The sequence below is a fragment of the Haliaeetus albicilla genome, chromosome 14 (genome assembly GCF_947461875.1).
Source record: "Haliaeetus albicilla chromosome 14, bHalAlb1.1, whole genome shotgun sequence".
NCBI classification, from domain to species: Eukaryota; Metazoa; Chordata; class Aves; order Accipitriformes; family Accipitridae; genus Haliaeetus; species Haliaeetus albicilla.
Genome location: NC_091496.1, coordinates 10,234,419 through 10,259,681, shown reverse-complemented (window position 1 = coordinate 10,259,681; position 25,263 = coordinate 10,234,419). Strand labels below are relative to the sequence as shown.

At 35.6% G+C, this 25,263-nt stretch overlaps 1 protein-coding gene across 1 annotated transcript in view; it reads right to left on the bottom strand.

Annotated features, from left to right (window-relative positions):
- The window catches only part of SEMA3E (semaphorin 3E), a 149,345-nt gene that overhangs the window by 72,056 nt on the left and 52,026 nt on the right, over positions 1-25,263 (bottom strand). Inside the window, exon 2 of the mRNA XM_069801687.1 lies at positions 615-775. Coding sequence (XP_069657788.1) covers positions 615-775 — 161 coding nt within the window. The remainder of the gene's footprint in view (positions 1-614; positions 776-25,263) is intronic.

Here is a 25,263-nt window from a genome sequence, read left to right as displayed (position 1 = left end):
GTTGTGGTTTCTGTGTTGTACCGAGCTCTCTGGTAGGATTATAACTTAAGCCACCTTTCTTTCACAGACCACTGAGTAGACTTCAAATGCCACTTTCAGTTACTACTTAATAGCACCTCTGGCTCAAACCAATGCAAAATCCCATTTCTAAAGAAAACTAAAAATTAGCTGCATGGTTTATGCTGCTATTGAAAACCTCTTATAGTTTACGTGCTAATCGTATTTTAATGTCTTTTTTTTTTCCATTTTCTCTTCTGCTGTGGAAAAGTCCCCCACAAATACCAGGGAGAAATTATTCCTTGATAATATAGCAGAGATACAGAAATCAGGTATGCACAAAGTGTGAGATGCTCTAAACATCAATAAACATTCTGAAAAACAGTGAGAAAGATACATGACCCCCAGATCTCTTCACCTAGAGTAAGCCTTATGGGTTATTACTGGGGAAAAAATGGTAATTAGTGTATTTTTCTTAAATATAAACATGACCTTAAAGTTCATGCACAAAACATCTACAAAAACTCCATTAGCTCATTTCCAGTCATGCAAACTCTGATATTCTGTGCTACACATTATGACACGAAGTGACTAATACATATAGCTTTTTACTCAACCTCTCGGTAGTTGTCGCTGACTCGATCCAAACTGAGGGAGTACAGGAGGTCTCTTCCTCCCACGAACAGTCGCTCTTGATACTCATCCAGCAGCATTATATGAAGACCAAGATATCCAAATGGGCTATGAAAGACTGACGTCCTGTTTAAATCCCAGAGCTCTGAAATACAATCAGAGTGTGTGTGATAAATACCAAACAGCTTAGCTTTCATGGCTTCATTTTCATATCCTCCTAGGGAACTAGACAAGAAGTTGTGGGACATTAAAATGCTAATCGTATAATCTTTGAGTAAGAAAGAGACACAAAACACCTGGGAACAATTTTCAAAATGAGCCAGCTCTCCAGGAGGTTTGTGTATGAATCTTTACATCATAATCTTTGTGCTCAAAATATCGTGAGATGGGGAAGGGGGAAAATCAGTTCTCTCCTTAACAGTTTCTGAAAAGAAAAAAACCCACTGCTTAGGACATTAACTGCAAATGGGAAAAAAAGAATGAATTTATGGAAATTGAAAAAAATTACTGGAAATTGTCTCCTTGTCTTTCCTTCAGGCATGTCAAACTGCAGGTTTTCACTGTACGCACAACGTTGTTCTGGTTTTGGTTTCTGGGGGGTTGGGGTTGCTTGTTTTAAGCCAAGCACAGTCTTCACTCAGTTCACAAAAAATATTGCCTCTAAATTCAGTGAGAACAATATGAAATCTGTGAAATGCATATTCATAATTTTCCAAGCAATTACAGATTTTGTCAAGAAATGCACTGATCAGATAAGGGGAGCTGGGGTTTAGCTGCACATGATCCAGGCTAAAGTCACTTCCACAGAGAAAGGGAAATTCATCCTGGGTAATGTTGCAGAAACTTGGAATCAGGTCTCAGGAAGGAAGAAAGAGGCAAGCACAGGGGTCTTTCTGCACTCTCGAGCAGATGGTGAAGAGCACAGCCCAGCTTGCAGCAGCCAGAGAGGCTGAAAATCATTTTGCTGTCAGGAAGCATCACAAGAAGTCATTACAAAGAGTACCTTAAGACTGTCTCCAAAATAGCAGAGCTGGGACTGGGGGAAAGGCACTATGTTCCTATGGCTAGATTGTGATGAATTGTTTTATTTTGAAGAAACAAAAATCACTCTTGGTAAAAGCAACTAAATTCCTTTCAGCTGATCCTCAGAGCTATCCCTAAGCATAACTTTTCCAATTGTTTGGATGTGGCCCAGCAGCTGACGTTGGGAGAAGTGGAATTGTCCCAGAGCTAGTGAAGACAACGAATGGGCCCTCACCCAGTTTGGGGTAGAGGCTCCAGCTTGTGTGCCACACCAGCGTTTATGTTCATTTGTCCATGCAGCACCTTGTCAGCCACATAGAGGACACGGTTGATCTTCTGCAAGAGGACTGACTGGTCCTACATGTCAGAGAAAATCCTCGCACAGGTCTATCACTATGGCATCCACTTGGGATGCCATACATGCCATCCATATACGCTGTGATTTTTGAGAATGCAGCCTCATAAGGTACCCAAATATTAAACCACCAAAATGCATAATCATTGTTAAAAATTTGTCCTTTTTTTCCTGAGAAAAGGATGTTCCAAACCAATGAGAGTTGAATTCTACATTTGAATTCAAATTTACTTTACCCACAAAAAGATTTAGCATGACCAATTTTCCTCATGAGATACCTTACTTATATCCTAAAGTATAGGAAAACGAACAAATCTTTTGAGTCAAGGCAAGAAATTTAGCATTCAATGAGGATATTAATTTAATCCAACAAATTGCCACAATTTCTTTTTCTTTTAAATTATTATTTATATTACATGCATGATGATAAAGGAATTCAATAATAGGATAAATGTGTTTTGTTCCATTTGTTGACTAGGTTTGATTCAAGTCAACAAAAGCTGAAATCTACTAGTTTCTGAAAGCTGTTTCCCTAGATGATAAAATTTCTATCAAAGGAGTCATACTAGAAATTCAGCCTCACAACTCTTTTCTTTCCTGAGCTATCTTCAGATAGATTTAAAAGAATCTATTGACTAAATAGCTGTGGAGAATAATGTTAATATCTAGGCTTTCCATAACATTTTTTAACAGTAGAGGTCAAAACACTTTGTACCTGGGTGTGATAGGCCTCATTTAACAAATGGGAAAACTAAGTCACAGAGAGGAGCATCACGATGAGCAGAACAAGTCTTTTTTGTCTAAGCTTTGAGTACTGGCCAGTGAACAAGATACATTCTTTGACAGTGACACACTCAGCACAGAACCACAAAGCAATGTGGAAATGGCACTTTCAAAGCAAGCTTCTCTTGACAAGCAAATCCATCAGATTGCTGTTTCAGAACATTGCTTGTTTGTGATAAGACTAGAAATGGAAGGAAATATCTTTTAGTTCTAAATAAGCCACTTTTTATTTGCAAGAATATAAAACATCCAATATATTTTATTTTTGAGTCAGTCTTGGAGTTAAAAGAATTGCATTTTAAATTCTAGATATATATGAGCCACAAAAGGATACTGTGGTAGCTTCCCCAGACTTATTTCCATGTTGTCCTGAAGGCAAGTTTTTCATAAATGAGACAGTATTTCTTTACACAGATCAGAGATATCACTCACATGTTCTCAATGAGATCGCAAGGCACGATCAAGAGTCCTCTACCTGATCATGTACACTGGTAACTACTCATATAAGACTCAGTCTTGCCAAATACACCTGCAACTCTGTCTGAAATGAAAGCTGAGAATATTAAACACCTTTCAAGATCAAATCTGTAAAAAGAGATATTTCTAGGACTACCTCCAGCAAAGCTATACAGGCATGGTTTTGCCATGGGTGTAGACACAAGCACAGAAGTAAACCTGACATCTGGAAGGGCTGGAAAACACCAAGCAGTGGGACCTGGGGAGCGATTTTATTACTGAAACACAAATGTAATAGTATTATGTAGTTCCTTTGAAAGGTACTAGCAATTCTGGACATTGTAGGATATCTGAGATATTAGGACAGTGTAGACAAACAGGATACAACACCTTCTGAATGTCAGGAGAGTGGGTGGGATATCCGGGAGTCTAAAATGGCACTAGATGTCTGTCATTTCTAGGCAAGTGAATCTCACCATGATCTGGCTTGATGCACAGGTTGCACAGCCTTCCACTCATTTAGTGAATCGTTAGTTCATGGATTGTTGCGCTTTGCAGTGTTGAGATACCCGTAGTCGTTGAAATCATGGCACAATTGGGAGTGAAGGTTTGCAAGGGTCATCTTGTGACTATAGACTCCTCAAGGTGTCAAGAGTTGTGCTCCTGCTCATGCCTACACCCTGAATTTGAAAAATTAAGCTTCTAGATCACACCTAAACTTGAGCATAACCCAAAAAGAGGTTGTTCTTCTACCTAATACTAGGATTTAATAGCTACATTTCTGCTGAGCACATCTAGCACTTACAAGATCATGTGCAACTGAGATTTTCCTTGAGAACCTGGCCAGAGAAAATATAGTGCTGCCTAACGTTTTTAAAATATTCTGGTGGCTAAATCAGTCACCTGAGAAATAGCAGACATGATTTCAATTTCCTTTTCTAAATGGATTGAAACCCAGATCGTTCTCTCTTCATAAAGAGATCTAATCACAAGCTATTACCTACTGGATTGGTAGGGAAGGATGGATGCTTTCTCCATTTCCTGTTGAAGCCGTGCAACAAAATATTCAAGCTTCAGGAAGAGTGAACAAGCAGTAGCATGACTCTAATTTAGTAGTTAAATTGCTTTTCTGGGAAAGACATTCTGGCTCTAGTGCTCAAAATAGTCTATGCATTTTATATTAAACAGTTAGTGGATAGTGTGTATAAACTGTTCTAGCACATGGACTAGAAACCCTCAGCTCCTTTCTCACATGGGAATGGCTAAAGTTTTCAGCTGAGTAAAATCCATTTTTTTATTGAGTTTCTATAGAGTTTTGTGACAAAAAGCCTTTCCTCTATAAAGATCTTGTGTAAAGAAATAGAAAGCAAGAGTAAAAGAGGATTAATTGTTCAGGGAGAATATGTTGTTAGCGCTCAACACACAGGACAAAAGAGAAAAGATCATTCCTACTCCTATCTTTTGGTAAAAACCAAGCTTCAAATTGCTTCAGTGTACTGATCCCCAAATTTGAGAAAATGTTATTCAGCTTTTGTACTACAAAGTTTTGCTATTTTAATCTAAAACAGCATAACTAAAACCACACCATTACAGTACAAACAATATTTTACTCAACAAAGGAAGGACTGCTTCAATATTTACATATTCCTATATGGCACTTCACTTACCTGTGAAAGCCTTAAAGCAAGTCTGGGCTGCTAGATTACATTTCATAAGAGAACAAATCTTATTTCCTGCTGTTTTAAATGCTGAGAACAAACCTGAAGTTTTGTTATCTGTCTGCCAGAGCTTGCTGGCAAATATTCAGACTGATCTTGCTTATAGCACATCTACTTTGGTGAACATATTCATATTATATCCTCTTTGACAAGATGGATTCTGTTAGCCATTTGTCAAGCAATGTTATTTATATTCATAATAGCCAATTTCTTGAATGTTTTAATGACCAGAATGTAATTCTTTCTAACTTCTAAGATTGTGTTAAAACAGCCATTTCTTCTATTACAAAAAAAAAATGAAGTCACCCTTTTATTATGTTATGTTGATATTTTTTAAATATAAATGCTTGATAACTAAAATATGCTTGGGACATGAAGTGCAAAAACCTCACTGCTGCTCCACAGCAGCCAGAGTATAGTGAGATTTCATTTATAACAGGTTCTTAGAAATTAAGCATGAAGTAAGATATATCTTTGAACCTTGAATATAGGCAAATATCACTACAGATATTATTTTTTTTTTTCAGGGAGTGACAAAGCTGCTGTTGCTCTGCTCTGTTTTTCATAGCATTACATCATCACAACTGCACAAGTCTATTGCTTTTGCCCTTTTTTGCCCTCATAAAAATCTTTGGTTCCCCTTTTAAAATCTACAGAAATATAGTCTCACCTCCCACATTACTTTATGCTGCAGAACATTCTTCCGGCAAAGATGTTTTCCAGATGCAGGGCACTGACAAATGAGTCTGGCACTTTGAACATGTTGAGTACATGAGGTGGACGTCTCAGTGCTGCTTTACAGGAAGAGGTAACGACTGGGGTTGCCTTCTGTCCCCATCAATAATGTAAAAGGCCACAGATATAAAGTCTAGGTAATGTGAACACCTGAATGACATTTTATGTTTCCAATTATCAGCATAGTCCTGGAATATATATATTACCGTGGAACAAGTTTTATAAGAATTTGGTGAGCCTTGTGTAATTTTAGTTAATTCAGCTTTTTGCTATGTAGCTGACAAGTGATAACAAAATCTGCTTACATGTGACAAGAAAGGGACAGAAAGAAAAAGGAGGAAAACCAAAAAGGAGACATTGGGGAAAACCTGAAATATCTGTGACACAGTTTATGAACTACAGGTTAAGAGTAAGATCGGGCAATGCAAGTGTCCTTCAGTTTTAAGCCACCAGTACTTTAAAGCATATTACTATTCAAGGGTACTCTAAAGAGTCATCCATCACAAGGACAAAATATAATCTTACAAGTAGTTGGATCTTTCTGACAAGGTTAAGACCTCTAACTGGCAATGTTCCATGTAAAATTGGTAACAGGAGGCAGAAGTTTTCTTCCCTGGGTAAAAAAAAATAGAGATAAAAGCTCACCCCAAAAACCTATGCTGCTGAACATGAGATAGTGCATTAACAATTTTTACTTTCCTGTGCTCACAGACATCAGTCATCTATATTGCTGCAAAAATAATTCTAAGGTCATGACGGGGATTGCCAGTTAGTGAAAGGATATGCTAACTCAGGTGAACCAGCAAGCAACTGAACCAGTTGAGCAATAGAAAAGGGGACAGTGTAAATTGGCCAGAGTTTGCTGAAGTCAATGCTGCTACATAAGGCTTGCTAGCAAATCTGAGCCAAGAACTTTAAAGGCAGAATTAATTGCAAACAGGAAACTAACTGAAAAATATTGGAAGTAATAATGCTGAAAGTTACCACTGTACTTTTAAAAGACAGTTCTTAAGATATTTGAGTATCATATTTGGGGAACATGAATCAGTAGGAGATAAAAGGCTGTAAGGGAGACTGAAGCATGAACTTTCACTGCTTGAGGTTTTATCTGTGTGGCTGCCAGGCAGATGCCTCAGAAACTTGGCAAGGTAAGAGACAGAAAGCAAAATCTAGTAATGACAAGCAAAAACCCATTAGTCCATAACTACTTTCACATGATTCAACCTCTGCTCTTAACAGCAGGTGAGTTTGGCTATCTAGCTATATTTGGAGAATGTAATTGGCTTCATGAAGTGAGCTGGTGCAGCAAAGTCCATGAATAATTTTGTTTGGTGCTCTTCCTCCAAATGTGTGGATCTAGTGATGAAGTTTAAATTATAGTGAAAACCTCAAACAAAGAACTTTCCCTGTGAGTTTGTTTGAATTACAGAGGCAAAAGTTTCTGAAATTAAAAGGTATGGTTTGGGGAGACAAGAATCATTTCAATCTGTATGCAATACAAAACACTCTTCTCTCTTTTTTTCTAAGAATATTGGAAAAACCTATAACTGGAACATGTAATAAATCATAGGGTATATTTTTGTTTCTTCTAATTCTACTCAGCTTATGGAAGAAAAATTTCAGTGGAACTTGAAAGTCTTTAACACAGCTAATCATGTTAGCTCATGTCGTAATCCTTGATATTTCCATTTCACATTATTATATGTCACATATATACTGTGACATATATATTTACACTTTGTTACATCTAGCAAATATTTAATTTTTCTTCCCTGCTGGCAAAATAACATACTCAGTTAGTCCTACTATAATTGATCTGGTTTTAGTTACTAAACAACAGAAATATAACCATTACAAATCTACCAGGGCTTATAGTATTGACATGCTACATACTACTAAAAAACCAAGGTGTATGCTTACACAGTATTTCATCATGTTTCTAGTTCTTGCTGGAAACTTCACAGTGTACATCAAATTAAAAATAATCACACATAATCTTCATACAAACTGAGTTTACTGCACTTTTAAGATGCATTTCTAGAAGTACATGCCAGTCCAATAAAAATTATCTGATATTCAATTTAATGTTACTAATTCTTAAAAAGAAATTTAATGCAGTATAATAAAATCTTGGTATTCTTGGTATTTAATGAAACCTACCTAGTAATGATGGCCAATTTACAGACTGTCTTAGAAGAAAACTTCTCTGTAAATCAGCTGAAAACATTCACAGTACCTACTTAATAGTAGTGTATGTTGAAGTGCTATTTGTTTTCTGACAGTAATGTATGTGAACCTACCAATTTCTGGACCTTATCGTTGATTTTCATTACAGCAGTAGTAAGCTACTATGACTTCTGATATAAGGCCTAATCCAGAGCTCATCTGCCATTTTTCCCAGTTAAGTTCATTAACTTTCAGCTAGGTAATCACACCAATATAGATTAAATATATGTGAAACAGTGTATGAATAATAGTTATCTTCCTGTATTTTATCTGAACCTGAGAAACAACAGACAGGGAATCAACTCAGAATGAGAGGAAATATTCATAATTCCAATGTTAAGCCTTATTTGAAGGATGATTTCTTCCACACATTCACAACATGCTTTTAATGATAATATTTAATATTTAAAAATAATAATAGTTCAGTCAACATTTATTTTGAAATATTTTAAATTAAGCGTATTATATTGATTCCATATCTATTTCCAGTTAACTGGATATTGCTTGCTGAGTGATGGACCTTTTTTTTATTATTATTCATTTTGGTGTTAAACAGCAAATTTTGGCATGCATTCAAACAAATTTGCTATGGTCAAGTTGACATACTCCTTATACCAGAGACTCTATTATTAAAATAAAATTTGTTTAGCTTTCCAGTGTGATTTTTCTTAGAAAAGGTACACACATCCCCAAAGTGTTCTCTGACAATGCAGTTCAAAATTGTGGTTGTGATTGATAGAAAATATTAAATCATATTCATTGCTTATGAAAAATGACATAATACCATTGCTATTACAAGTCCCCAGGTCTCGGTCCAAGGTAGTGTAGCTGTTTATTCATGTGAGCAATATTAAACCAGTATAATGTGGCTGCCTACAACTCTCTAGTGACTTCAAACCCTAATGATCCTTATCTCTTTAATAAAGCATTTTGAGTAGGTGATAGTAAGTGACAAAGTTGTGGATAATAAAAATATTTATTAAAGTTAGAATTTTTTTTTCTAAATGTGGAACGCACGATAGAAAGCTTCAGAAATGTGTTTATCTATAAAAACATTCCAGCAGAAATATAAATTGGAAATTTTTGATATGAAACTGTTCCAGTCTAAGGGTGACACAAGCATCCATGAAACAGTCTTTGAGAACATGATCTACTTCATCCAATGTGTTTCTAAGGAAGTAAGCATACAAAGAAATGTCCCCTTTAAATTATACTCACAGAAGATGTTTTGCATTATTTTTAATATCTTAATAGTGTTAACAAGTGAAAGAATCGATTTATAAAACTCTTGAGTTTTACAGGATACATATGGTTCAAATAACCACAGCCCTCTTCTGATGAAACACAGACAGTCCAGTCTCTTGAGGACTTGATTTATTAAGGTGTACCACTTACTACATGCTTATTACCACACCAATCTGGGAAGGGTAGAATTCTTCCTACAGAGCAATCCAGTGTTTTGACAGAAAGAGAATCTGGTGCTTTCATTTAAAATGAAGATGCCAAAAGTCAGGGTTTTATGCTATTCAAAATGACTGTTAAATTGAATTTCCTTTGAAAAAGATGGATAAAAATGAGCTATCCCATGTGATTTTCAGGGGCATATGCTCTTGGGCAGGATGGCATGTGATTGACAGTATACTTAAGGCTATCTGGAATCATCAACATGATAAAAAACAGAATGGAGGAGAAAGGAGGCATTGTAAGAAAATCAAAAGGCAGAGGGAAAATTGAGGTGGAAATAACTAAAAAGATGAAAGGAAAGTTTCAAGGTACTTTTTTTCTGCCAAATCAATTACAGCAGATGCAGAGTTTGAGATAATATTCCATAGGTGAGTTTAGAAAGATTTATTACACCTCACACACCAATATAAACGCAAGTTTTACTGAGCACAGCAACTCTAAACGGCAGTGAATGGATTTATGTAGAAATTAGTACATTGTTACCCCAAAGTGGGTTCTCTTTAATTGAACAGAATAGCTTCTCTGGAAAGATTTAATTCACAGAAAAGACACAACTATTTAGCTGCTAAACATCTGTGTCTACAGAAGACCTACCTAATTTGAGTTATCTAGCACTAATGTATCCATGATTCGATCCTGCTTTTCTTGATATGTCCCAAACACTTTTAAATATTAATGAAAACTGAATACATCAAAGGTCTGTTTGTTGGCTTTATTTTAATTATGTTATCTTTTTTATTGTGAGACAGATTTTTATGACAGAATACAAGTGCTTATACTATAGGTGGGATATGTCATATTCAGCTTTCATTTTGTTCAAAGTCAGGTGTCTAGTTTAAAATATTTATCCAGCTGTCTTTTTTATCAGAACAAGAGAAAGAGGCATTCCCAAATGGCATTTTAAAAATTCTTTATAAAAGAATCTAAGCACATATATTCTAAAAGTAGTCTTTTCAGTACTCCAAATTTTAAGTCTACTACGTTTTAGATACATAGTTAAATGTAGATGAATTCCACCCCAAAATGCATTCTATACATAAGATAAAGTTGTACTTTGTCAATGTTTGCCATTTTAGGAAATACAATGAAGGGCAACACGTAGAAATAACTGTCTTTAAGGATCTTTGTTGCCTCTACTGTTTCTCCCCCAGTATGCCTAATTATCTGTAAAATGCTGGTTACGTTAAATGCCTTGGAAGAAAGAGACAGAGAAAAGCTTTATTTGAATAACTTGGGACGTATTTGAAACCTTTCAAAGTCAATAATGCTTTGCAAATATTAGCAGTTAAAACCAGAGACATCTTGTGCCATTTGACTTTGAGCCAGTGGAACTCAACAGAGTTGATCTTAAGCAGTGTAACTGGAGAAGTCAGTATTAGGCAGCTATTAATGTTCACATAACTATTATGAATTGTATCATGAACCATTACATATAATCCTTAAACCTTCACAAATATGTGCACCCATCCTCCCCCTCCTTTTCTTTTTTTTTCTTTTCTGGCAGATTTTGCAAGACGATGGAAAACCTAGTGCTTGTTTAGAAGTTTATTGTATATTTGACATTAGGATTATCTTTTCTCATGGTAAATTTGAGCATCTAACAGAATCAGACAATAGACCCTACAGAATTTCAGATGTAATTTGTGCTCTTAAACCCTTCAGATGCTTTTAGAAAAATACCCAGTGGTAATAAAAGCCCTGTCAGACTGCAGAGAAATCTACATGTAGAGGGGAGAAACAGTCTCCCCAAATTACAAGTAACATCTCTATATCCTCATTTGACCTGATGGTAACCATAAAAAAACCCCAATAATCCTTCCCCCTACAAAATGGAACATTGTCTCAGTATGACTCTGTCCTGATTCATTTTGCATAGTATGTATAAACACCATACACTTGTGGGGTGTTCCTCCATTAGTTCTTTCTTCACTGTATATTTAGAAATTCACCTTCATCTTGATGCTTGGTTTATCATTGGTGCTTAACTTCAGATGTTTTGGGGTCACGCTGTCTTTTCTTCTCATAACTGACTACAATAGGTAGAACATGAGATAATTTCATTAATAGCCTTTATTTCTCACAAGGGCTATTGAGGTTTAGAATTATAGAGATACTATTGAAATGAGGGGTTGATACAGTGGATTCATTTCTGTATACTAGAATGCTGTGCAAAAGCCCATAGTGATTTAGGGATTAGATCATAGAATCATAGAGAGGTTTGGGTTGGAAGGGACCTTAAAGATCATCTAGTTCCAACCCCCCTGCCATGGGCAGGGACATCTTCCACTACACCAGGCTGCTCAAAGCCTCATCCAACCTGGCCTTGAACACTGCCAGTGGTGGGGCAGCTACAACTTCTCTGGTGTCTCACCACCCTCATCGTAAAAAATTTCTTCTTTATATCTAATCTAAATATACCCTCTTTCAGTTTAAAATAATTGCTCCTTGTCATATCAATACAGGCCCTGATAAAAAGTCTCTCCGTCTTCCTTATAAGCCCCCCTTAAGTACTAGAAGGCTGCCATAGGGTACCCCCAGAGCTTTCTCTTCTCCAGGCCGAATAACCCCAGCTCTCTCAGCCTGTCCTCACAGGAGAGGTTTTCCAGCCCTCTGACCATTTTTGTGGCTCTTCTTTGGACCCGCTTGAGCAGGTCCATGTCTTTCTTGTGTTGGGGACCCCAGAGCTGGGCGCAGGACTCCAGGTGGGGTCTCACCAGAGCGGAGTAGAGGGGCAGAATCACATCCCTTGACCTGCTGGTCACATTTCTTGTGATCCAGCCCAGGATATGGTTGGCTTTCTGGGCTGCAAGTGCATATTGCCAGCTCATATCTAATTTTTCATCCACCAATATCCCCAAGTCCTTCTCTGCAGAGCTGCTTTCAATCCATTCATCCCCCAGTCTGTACTGATACTGGGGATTGCCCTGACCCATGTGCAGGACCTTGTATTTGGACTTGTTTAACTCCATGAAATTTGCATGGGCCTGCTTCTCCTGTCAAGGTCCCTCTAGATGGCATCCCTTCCCTCATGTGTATCAACTGTACCACTCAACTTGGTGTCATCCACAAACTTGCTGAAGGTGCACTCAATCCTACCGTCTATGTTGTTGAAGATATTAAATAGTATTTTTCCCCATATGGACCCTTGAGGGACACCACACGGTTACTTTATTATGTACTGTTCGGCACTGCAAAAATATACAGCCCTGGAGTATCCTTTTCTCTAGGAATTTGCAATCTAACTGGAAAGCACAGCCAAAAAAGAAAGCAAAGGAAAGAATTTCCATTATGAGGATGGGGAAAATGCGAAAATAATAATTTCAGTTTTCACAAAATTCACCAGGGTTTGGATTTACCTCTACTTGATTTGCAACGATCATTCAGTAAGTCTGTATGTAACTGTCAGACCCTTCGTATTTTGAACACCAGTACAAGGGGTGACTCACAAGGCTACTATGCTGCGATGAGAATTTGCCCTCAGAAAAAAGGGAGCAGAACACACATGAGGTATTAGAACTAGGAGAGAATATTTTTCTGGCACTGAAAGAATTTTTAAAGACTTTTAAAAATGTTTCCATCCCAAACTGGAATAAAATCTTCGAATACAGGACATTTCCAAACATTGAAAAAGCCTGTTATTTTCACATTGTCCCCATGGAACTATTTTAATAATTTTACATATTTTATTTTGATTAAAGCAGAGTCATTGTTTTATTGTAAGTCAACTAACATTTCAAAATGAAATGTTCTTTGAACAAAATAGAAGTCTTAATTTAAAACGTGTAAATATCCTTTTTTTTTGCCAAAATATTAATCAATGAAAACATTCAATTTCCATGAGTTCATGTTTCATAAAGGAAAAAAAGCCCAAAACCAAAACCAGGATTGATATAGCCAGCAAAGAACTTCTGCATACTTTTAAAACACCTATTGTTATTCCTTCTATAAAAAGTTTTAGTCTTTAATAAAATTTAGCTACCTCTAAAACAAAAAGAGCTTTTGAAAAAAGAGTATTTCATTACTTTAACTGCTAAGGATTTTTCATAGTAGTATGCAGAGTTGGAAAGATGTAGAGAAAAAAGACAAGTAGAAGACAACAATCAGAAACCTTTTACAGGATTACAAAACTATTTTTAAATATTGACTTTTGAGATATGAACATTGCTTCCAAAATTATCTTCAATATATATATGAAAAATTTGAAAATATTATATTAGAACTATATATCCCAAGTACCATATTAGTGAATCTGGCAGCAGATTTTTTTTAGAATACAATAGAAACAGAAATTTATATTCTGCACATTATTTATGAGTATGGGAGTACCTGAGGACATGTTAATTTTATAATACATGCTGCATATTGCACCAGTATTTATCCATCTGGATACACTTCTCCATTCCTGATACTATGGAAAATACGTAAAAAGAACATAATGAACTATATGAAATAGCTTGTCACAAGATAATATATTTATCAAACTGTCAGAAGTAAGTACACTTAGGAATGAATAGGTCCTAAACATATATTATTTAACTGAAAGCTATTTAATTGTTTATATTTTATTCTATTAATACTTTAGAGGAAAATGTTACACTTAAGTCATTCTGCCACTTACTATATAAGCTTAAGTGAAGTTCAAGGGAATTTTCTCTCTTTAAGAATTAAAGAACTGGGAATATTTTATTCTATTCTGGCCCTTGTAGGCTATTATAAAACAGTGTCTGGTCTGAAGGTAGTGAGGCAGCTTGCTTTATAGAGAAAAACAAAAAGCAGGAAAAGCATTAGAAAATGCTGATTTGTGTAGATGTAAATGAAATATATCTAGTTTATTTATGCCAGCTTTATTCACATAAATAAGTATCATCCATATAAACAGTTTCTGATTTCAACAGGCTCTCTTGCAGAGGGATATATTTCTCAGTCTAAGAGCTGCATAAACAACTCTTATGTACCAGTGGAAGGCTGGCACTACAAGACCACGTGGGCCATAATGTGTGTTATATTTGTATCACAAGAAAACCAAATGAAAATGGGCTTCATTGCATCTTTTGTAATCTCATACACTTGTTCAAGTTGAGTGTAAGCTAAGTCTAAAACATTATCTCCCAATTTTCTACTGTTGGAAGCAATGGAAAATAAAGTTGTTAAAACACAGCACAATTGTATATACTTGCTTTTGAAAGAAAAAAAAAAAGAAAAATAAAAAACAACAGGAAAGAAAGAAAACAGCAAATACTGCAAGGACAAGACAAGGAATTGTGTTGGGTCATTTAATAATAAGGATACAAGTGATGTGACAGTCAGATCTATTCGTTTCAGCTTAATGTGCAAAGGCAGGCACCAGAACTGCTATTAGATGATCCAATTAAAAAAAGATAGGAGGAAGCATTTGACAATCTACTCTAGTTAATAGCCATGCACTAGGTGGAAAAGGATTAACTATCTTCCTGGTTATTTCCCCACCTTCATTTTCCATAAAATTTACACTAAAGAACAAAGTTTTCTATATGCACAGGATATTGCTACCAGATCATTAGCTGGATGTGTCACTTTTCCAAGTAAAATATTTCTATGGGCTAAGATAAAAAAGAATATTTACATCCATCTTCTTGGGAATACAGGCATCTGAGGAAAATATTCTGTGACCTACAGAATGTGTGTTGGTGTGCACGTATGTTTATATGCACATATAAAATGTGATTTCACACAAAGGTCTCATTTTATAAGCAAGGCTGCTTGACATCTCAAACTATGCTAGTAAAAGCTAATGAATAATAAAGGTACAAATATGATATCTATAATGAGGATCTATATTTTCAAAAGATTATGGGTCAAGTGTAAATTTGATAAAAGCAAGCAGCAGTCCATCTGGGTTTTTGTTTTCCTGTTGCAACTCCTTTCTTTTTTTTCCCCTTTGAAACTAGTCTCAGTGACAACACTACAGAAAATAAAGATCATGTCTAAAAATTGTCACAGAGCTAACTTATATCTACACATTTTCTATGCAGGTCTAGCCTGGTGCTGCTATTAATGCCACTTGGTAATAACTATTTTTTCTGTGGTTTTCAGTTCTTTTGTCCATGGCCATCACTGCTCTCTGAATAGCTTTAAAAAAATGCTAAATAGCTATTAAAAACAATTATTTTTTCTTCCCTACAGAATTTAGCATTTTGGTAATTCATAGCTCAGCTGGTCAGTGGAATTTTCACGGCTTGCTTTCTTGCTCTTTTTAGAAGGGTTATAAAGATCAGAAGGCAGGTCCCTTAGAAGGATTTATTTTCACTGTGTATCCATTGGTGGTTTACTATGATAAGGATTCACATGTGTTGTTATAGTAAGGCAGCAATATAGATGCTGTCTGTTCTGAAATCTAGAAGCCATGGTGTTTGCATAGGTGCCTTGACAATGTCAAGGCAGCTGCGGCTTCCACTAAGTCCTGCCCCTGTTCTTGCATTTATGCCAAAAATATAAGCATCAGCCCTTCAACACAAATTATTCGTCTTGAAATACCATCCTCTGCTTCAAGTAAGTTGTACTAAAGACATCCAAGGAATCCCTTCATGTTAAATATTTACTCTACCTCCTTTTTACATTCTTATGTCAGAGAGCTTTAAATGAAAAAAAAAAACCAACAAAAAACAAGTAGAGCAAGTCTCCAGAATATTACTGTAAACATGCAGAAGTTTCATTACACAAGAGTTAGGAAATTTGGATTCATTTATGCTTAATCACTTTCATTTGTCTTCCAATGCCACCCAATTTGGGCTTTTAGTCACAGAACTCAACACACAGTTATAAACACTAAATTTCAATCAAGCTACAAACTCTGTGCAGGTACTGACACTTTTTCTTGAGATCCAATGAGTCTTTTTGGGGAAAAAAGGAATAGAAATATATGCAGTTAGAGCCTAGTGTAACAAATCCTGAAATGGATGGATTAGACATAGGTGGGGATTCAATTTCAAATGTGCCATTCAGCCTCAGTGTCTCCAGGCAAAAGACCATAGCAGCCGAAGAAGATGGCAGGAACATTGTGCAAACGATAGCATTAGAAATTGCAAGTAGTTTTGCACTGCTGAAACAGGTTCTGAGGGGCAGTCATGTAGAGGTGAAGCTCGTTTCACTTAGCCTATTTCCACTGGCATAAATGAAGTTTCACTTATTTATACCTGTGTAGAACCTGGCCCTTGATGCACCACATTTCTGTTTCTGATTCATTTATACAGTCTGCTGATCTAAATTACAGTTTAATTTTCCAGTGTTAGGAACAAGAAGACATGATGCCTACTATTAAAATCCAAAATCCTTCTGATTTATCAAACGATTTTAAGATAAACTAAAAAACCTGCATCCAAACCTACCAGTAATGTTTGCAGACCTTTCTTTTATGTTTGCAGAGAACTCTAATGGTATTGAACTAACAGTGTAATTTTCAATTCAGATGGTATAGATCCATGTCTTTAGACTAAAGATTGCAGGTTCAGTCTCCACAGTATTTGGCTGCTCCTTACACATTAATCATGTGTAATCAGTGGCAGAAACCTTCAAAATGTATTAACACAGGTGGACCTTTGGTGTTTTTTTGTAGCCCTGTTGAATAAGCATGCTTCAGGCTGTTTGTATAGGTCCAGTAGCAGGGTTAGAACTTGGGAGTGATAAGGTTACCTAAACCGTAGCACAACTAAAGAAAGTCAAGCCATCCAAGCAAATCAAGGTTGATTTCTACATGTCACATTTAAAAACTAAATATGTATATTGCCTGAGGAATGCATTTGAAACAGCCAAGTCTGGTAGGAAAGAATGTTTTAAGAGCACTATTTCAGCAGGGATATTTCTACTGGGAATAAATAAACTGCTGAACGTGCCTCATTTTTTAATGCCCCACAGATGTAAACTGTACTTGATTCTATTGTCTATAATTTAATTTAATGCTTGGAATGTTGCAGTAATATACAGTAACTGATATGCCCTTTGATTGAGAAACAGCCAGACCAAAAAAGTTTATAATTTTTCCTGCACTATAGAGCCTTCTTATTGTAAAGAAAAGATTAGTTTTAGCATGATTTTCTATTATTCAATCTTTATTAGAAATGACATACAGACCTGAAAGAAAGACAATGCCTGCTTTATGTCTTTTCTTACTAATTGGAAAGCTTTTCTGTTGTAGATGTATGGGATTTTGCTTTGTGTTGTTAATTGTTAACAATATCTTGCAAATTTAAATAATGGTTCAATAGAAGCATTGGTTGATAGCACCATCAGCAGTGTGAAATACTTTTTCTGCAATGATAGAATTGCTTTTTACCTTTCCTTATCCTCACTCCTGTTAAATACCCCTAATACTTTGAGGAACCAGGCATTCAGCATTCAGTACAAGAAAGGTGCAAAGGAGTGCAGTAATAATCAAAAATACTTTTGTTTGAAGTATTTCTAGTCACAGAATTAACTTAAGTATTTATATTAATGCATAGCACTACATTGTGACTCATCCTGTAATAGAACTTTAATGTTTTACTCCATGTTATTTCAATACATTTCTAATACATAGGGATTAGAAAAATAATACATTTTGATGTGTCAATACTTTGGTTTCTTTTCAAATCAGAATATTTCTGTTGTTTTGCAGCTGTTCTTCAGACAACCAGCCAGATATAGGATATCTATATTTTCATAGACTAATGGACTAATGGAATATTTATAATGCAGAAATTCCTCAATTAAACAAAAAATGTATTTAACCTTTTTTAAAAAACTGGATGTATCTCCCATTTTTCTGTAACCAGAGCATAGTGACAATCTGTTAAATGACCTGAAGGCTGTCTTATTTTTTCCATAAACCTAGACCTTCCTAATTTTATGAACTTTATGTTAGGAGAGTCTTATGGGTTGCTGTACTCACATGGACTAAAATTGCCAACACAGGTGCAATATATTGCTTATACTCAATTTATAACCTGTTTTACAACATCGTCAGCTTCCATCATTTTAATGTGGCTGTTGCAACAATGACTTTTCTGAAAGCCATTACGACTGGAGTGTTGAGTGTATGTGAAAAGCTAATGTATTTGAACTGCAAGTTTCTCTTGTGATTGTGAAGATGCTGAACGTGTGACAGAACCATGAAGACCGTGAAGCCAAAAGAAATTGAAAAATAAAAACTCCAATTTCATAATTTCATTCCATTTCATTTCATTTCACTATTTTCAAAATACTTTTATGTCAGTGCTTCTGATTTTTAAGCTGACTCCATGACTATTTAGGTTAGGCAGTGCTTAGTTACACAGTATATTAGCTTTTTTTCCTTTCATAAATTACTTTTGACATAATTAACTGACTTTCTAAAATCATGACTAATTATGTGCAAAGTTTGTCTCTGACAGAAGAAAAACTCACATATTAGAGGCTGGAGACATCTGGAAGCTTGTTGATTACCAGCAAACCTCAATCTAACAAAATTTTTGAACTGTTGAAAGAAAGTACATTTTTCAGTTGTTTCCACTATTAGAAACAAGTGTGAAAACTGGGATTTACTTTTTTGTTTTATTTATCCCTTTTTAATGGTGAATACTGAACGACAAACAGATTATGCACATCACATGTTTTTTAGCACAAACTCGCTAATAGGAAATCCATGTCAAGCTCAAAAAATTTTAAGTATCAGTTTAATGCTGTTTATTATGTTCTAAACAAGGAAAGATGGTGGTAGTAGAGTGCTTATTTAGTTGTGCATACAAATCCATAGAATACTAATCATTCATTAACATTATAAAATAATGTACTTCCTTCTTCTGAAGAATTGGAGATTGTTAAAGGCTGAATCACTTGCTACCAAGGATACTTTCTGAATATAAATATTTGCATTCCTTGGAGGATATTATTCTCCGCAGGAGCTAAGAGCACTTAGCTTTGGCTTTATGCCTAACTACACACCTTTAATGTGCAACTATCTCAAAACTCTTTTACACTGTATTGTACCTAGAGGTTAAGAGTGGCATGTTAAGGGGAGACCAATTTCAATTAAAAATGCAATAATGGCATTAAAATATGCACTGCCGTACCTTCAGTAAGGTCTCTTGTCTGTTACTGTCAATAGGAGCTTATTGGGGTTTGCTTAATTATATGTGCATAGGGAATGATACAGTTGCTAATGGTGTGGACAGTGGCACCTGAACTGCACTTCAGAGTAGGAAAAAACCCCAGCTTTTTAAAACTGATCTTCACATTTGGGCACTTCAGTCTGTACTTGGAGGGGTAGAAGGTTTTACTTTCAGAGCTGCTGAGAATCTCCAGGTTTGTGCTGACTTACTTGAGGAAAAAGCATTTAAAAAAAAAAAAAAGAGAGAGATTTGGTAATGTTTATTTAAGACATATTAAGTAGCAGAACTATGCTAAACAGGCACCAGCAGCACTGCCCAGAAAATCAATGCATTATACTGCAACAACAGAGTTGCTGTGCTAGATAATTACACAGGTCTACACAGTGCTCAGCACATAGGAATCTGCCATTTAGACCTGGTGAGCTAACAAACTCTGAAAAGTATTCCAGCTTATTAAAAGTCTGCCTTGAAATTGGAAGCTGATCTATGGTTGGCAGGTTGCTTGCCAGGTATTTTATTCACCTACAAGTTCAAAAGATATGAGCCTCTGAGCTTCAAGGCAGGGAGAGGGAAATTGCCTTTGAAAAAGCAAGGGGAATAAGGCAAGAAGAAAATGACTGAGACTGAAACTTTGTATGTCTTGAAAAGAACATGCACTGACTACTGGGAAAGCATCAATTATTAGTGCTGTGAGCAATAACTGCTATTGCTAACAAGCAACCTCACTTATAGATACGATGGCAGATTTTAAGAGACAGATTCAGTAGCAGATTTTTTAATGAGCTCACTTCATAGTTACAAATACTCTGTTGCTCCCCCACAACACAGAATTGTTTAATGTCTTTTCTCATTAAACTTAAAACTAACAGTTAATTTGCTTACTGCTTCTGTAAAGATCTCTTCTTTCCCTCTGAACTAGTTAGTGACCATATATTAATTTTCTCAGTTCGGTTTTGCAATAGATTTTGAAAAAATCTTAGCCCTCTTTCTTTCATTGTATGAATGTGGGCCACTGCACACCATGCAGCACCTTCTCTTTGTTCTTCCCCGTTTGCCGACACCAGAGATAGTTGTTAGCGTGCAAAGAGCATAACTTGCAATGCTGGAATAGGAGCAGAGTCAAAGGTTGAAGAAGCCTCGGTGAGAGCTTCAAAGGTGGTCACAGGCCTTTACTGGTTCTTTTGCTTCTTCTGCACTTCTCTGTGAGCGTGGTGTTCTGTGAGTTACTCCACAATTGGAATGAAGAAGTAAAATAATGGTTTAAAGGTGACCGTTTGGCTTCTGTATAAGTGGATACTCTCACTTATTGTAGTTTAACTCACTTCTTTTCACCCTTTATTGCTTCCAGGCATATACTCAAGCAATATACTTTGTCACTGAACACTGAAGTTGTTTGTCAAACACAACTATAGGATTCCAGCACTGCTGATGCTTGGTTTTATTTATTTTTTTCCCTTGCACGAACACCATTAGCGCATGTGTGTCAACTCAAATTCAAACTGTTTTCTTTACATCTGAAATGGAAAATAGACTAGCAATGGCTTTTACTGTTCAAATACTTTCTTAACATACACTCCATAGGAGCTGTAGAAGGAAAAATAGTTTTGCCAAGAGAGATGAAAACTGAGTGTGTGGTGGAGAAACCAAATATTATGGCAGCAAGAGTGTTTAGTGGAAACACTCTCTGGAAATCCAAGGCTTTTTGGTGGGTAAGTGACAAAAAGGTGACTGACTGGGAAGATGATTAATTCCCTTTTGTATATAAATGCTATAAGAAAAATTCTCGTAAAGAAGCAACTAGCTACAAATGTCAAGTATGAGATACTGTGAATACACAGATTAATCAAACTAGTCTATATCCCATTAATCATACATCTCAAAATGACATTAAAAGTGCTTTACTTATACCTTTTTTATGCACTGTTGATGGACTTTATGCATTTTTGTGAAGTAGCCAAAATGTCAGCTTGAGAAATGTTTTCATGTGATCAAAAGTTCAAAATGGTGTTATTTCTGTTGCATGCTGATAAATGCAGGAAACTATAGCATAATAAATTGCAATGTAAAAAAATTTATGATATTTAACAAAAATTTATGAAGGAAAGTCACTCTGAATAATGTTTTCTCTATTCCGCATTCCAGTCAATTACGAAACGTAAATGAACAAACCAAGAGATAGTTTTCAGAGACTGAATTAAAATTCATTTGTGCTAAAAAGCACAGTGAGCAACTCAGTATTAACAGTCTTGCTATGGAAGAAAACTAATGAATTCTATTTTATACTTGTCAGCATCCTCTAAATTGCATTTAGCCACTCAGATAAGATAACAAACAACATCAATAACAAAGAGCTGTAGAAGATGCAATTACAAGACAATATGTACAGCTGTGAAACTTTGGTCACCTTTTCTATTTGAAAAGTATTAATGCTGTAATAGGCCCTGCTGGTGTGAAAGACTGTGGTTTCCTTGGCTGCATAAGTATTACTAAATAAAACCATTTTATGGCTCAGAGGCCACATGGCATACCTCCATAAAGCTAAACTGTTCCACTGTCTTCATCTCCAAGCAACATAACGTCATCCAACCCACCTATGTAGAATAGTCCTTGTTGTACTGTCTCCTGAACCATGCCCAAATACTATTTGGAAGAGTGCTAGTTTTCACAGTTGCCAAGAAGAACATCAAAAATTTAAATACCAGGGATAATCACAGGTCAACGCTTCAGTGAGTGCTTGTGCTCTGGATTTGCTTTTTAAAATTATATGTAACCTTTACTAAATCTATCCCTGCTACGTTTGTTTTAATTTGGATAATTTCTTCTTTTATTGCATGTCTATTCTATTCCAGAATAGAATAATTATTATTTAACTGATATATTAGAACAGAGGTGAGAGAGCTAAGTGAGAAGGGTTTCTGTTGTTCCAAGTATCTCATGTGTACAATAAAGGGTCCAGTTCTTTGCCTTTGAGTTTGAAGAAATAGTAGGGAAACATTCACTTGCTGCGTCATAGCCAAGGGGCAATAATGAGCACCAGTAATGTTACCACAGTAATGTTAATGAGCAGCGGTAACTTCAGTTACCATCAACAACAGTTTAAGAAAAGCATACCTGTAATCTGTTAATTAAAATCTAGTTAGAAGCTGCTTTGACATACTTACGCTGACCACACAGCTCAATAATAGTAATCTTGTATAATCCAGGAAGCACCCGACTACGGAATGGAAAATTAAGACATTTCTTTTCTTTGAATTAATCCAAATCTCATTCTAAGGGTGTGTCCAGCCCCCAAGAAGTCTATATCATGGGAAAGGTTCTAGGATCTAACAAAACAGGCTAGTTCACAGTGACGATGTATGAAATAATTGCTTCAAATCATGGAAATTGTAATTACGTTGAAGACAGTGAAATAATATAGGTCACTTTTTCCCAGCATGGTCTCCTCATCAGATAAACACATGTTCTACAGTAGGTGTATGCTCATAAAGCACATGATATTGTGCACAGGCACAAACTCTGGTCCCTAAGGAAAACAGGACAGTTGCATGAAAGATATGTTATTTTTTTAAAGTAACTTAGCAACTGTGACTTGTTCTAGAGCCAAGAACAGAATCTAAAGGTTGTAGTCAGAATTTTGCTTCAATGTTTTTAAACTTCTGTCATCAGTGCCCCCCGCATTCAGAACTGTTAGGGCTATGTACTCCTGATGTGGAGATTCGTGCTTAGAGTAGAGCTTCAGATACACTACTCAAAGTAGGGAGGGAGCTGTATACTAAGTCTCCTTAAGTAGTAGTCTAGGAATGATTGCTGTGATTATGAATATATTATTTAGAATATCGAGCTTTTCCCTTTTTTGTGTATATTAATATAATCTATATTATAAACCATAACAGTATAACTCTGCCAACCTCTTAACTAAAGCATGAAAGAGTTTCATTTTTATATGCCTCTCCTAACCTTTGGCTTCTCACTTCAACTGTGTGATAAATCACCATCTTGTTTGCAAAAGCCAACTTTTCTCATTCCAGAAATGAATAATAAGCATGAGTGCGCTACAGGATCAACCTTGCTGTGCCAATATATCCCCGCTCACTTTTTGCTGCAGGCATAGTGTTACATTTTCCACTCTGTAATGTAGACATGCTGAATTGCATAATCCAAATTAAACAATCTAAACTACAAAACCACATCAAAGTAGCACAAAGGAGTTAATTAGCCCCACAAGAGGATTACAGATATGTTTTCCACTGCCTCAAGTCCATTTAGCTAATTGTTCTGAAATATTTTCTGGTACTAAAAAGAGAATGCAAGATTAGTTTAAAGTTAAATAATTTGCTTATCTTGACTGCCATTTTTCTGCTGATCCTGGCAAAAATCTGATGCTTCTGGAACTATAAGTAATTCTAATACTGACCAGGTGACATAGTACATGTGTTGCCCCAGAGTCTTCTGGTATATAATACACTTCTAGAAGCATGAAAATGGATTGCTATTATTATTCATGAATAAGTACTAATGTCAATAGCATTAATAGCTCATAGCTAATTCTATTAGTACATTCAGTTGTGTAAGTAAAACATTCAGTCCTGTAGGTTGCCAAAAGCACGTAATCCTTTTAATGTGCTTCCACCTTATGATGGGGACATGATTTTAAACAATATTGTATATTTGTCTTAATATTCACTTACTCATAGTACTTGAGAACATAAAATCTTTCCCAACTCTCTGTTAAGCGTTACATTAAATTAGGTCCTTAATAACTAGATCAGGGCTAAATACATTCAGGTAAGATTAGGACATATAAAAGGCACAGTAATTAATCTTAGGTAAGAAGAAGATGACATTATTAATCTGGGCTAAATATCAGCTCCAAGATATTATTGTCTTCAATATTTTTAACTCTTAATAAAATGTAAATATTCCCACTGCACACTTCCAGCAGTTAAAGTTTGAATACTCCTCTTCAGGAAAATATTTGCCTTTTTCTCAGTTTACTAGTGCTGTGAAAAATGTGCCACTAGAACAAAATTTTCCTTAGCAGTATGAAAGCATAAAACATAAATGATTTGACCAACAACAATATAAAACCTTAAACAATGAGCTTATGAAGTGATTTAAATTGATTAAGCATCATGTTTCTATTCAATGCTAGGTAACACAGTTTTGGTTGAAAAATGCAGAGCATGGTAAGATTTTTCAGAATTGTTTAAATATTGAAAGCTTACTAAAGCTTTCAAAAGTACCCATGCACATTAGGCAACCAAGTCCCATTATTTTTAATCTGGCTAGGTTGGAAAATTACTTTGATCTGTTTTCAGGCACCTAAATTCCTTTGAAAATATAATTATTTGTGATGTAAAACTCTGTTACTGACCTCTGGGCATGTTCTCTTGTGTTTACAAGAAGCTCAAATACAAGGGCATAATCACATATCCAAGTTTCTTTTTTTCAAACATTTTTTCTTTTTTTTTTTTCTTTGTAGAAGATAAATACAGATATTTTTATGGATCAGACATGTTAATGTAGCATTTACTTTATTTCTAAATGCAGAATTTAAAAATTCATATTTTTTTCACTGTTCAAATTTTTTGGATTACAACTTTAGAAAAATAGTATAATTTGACAAATAAAAATGTCTGCATATGTTGCAACAGTCCCATCTCCTTAGCACTGAAGCTTGTTAGAAGGCTGAAAAATCATTATACCTCTCAGGGAAAGGTGTAAATAACCTAGAAACCTTGAACTGGTGTTTCTGTCGTGTACTGTAATATAT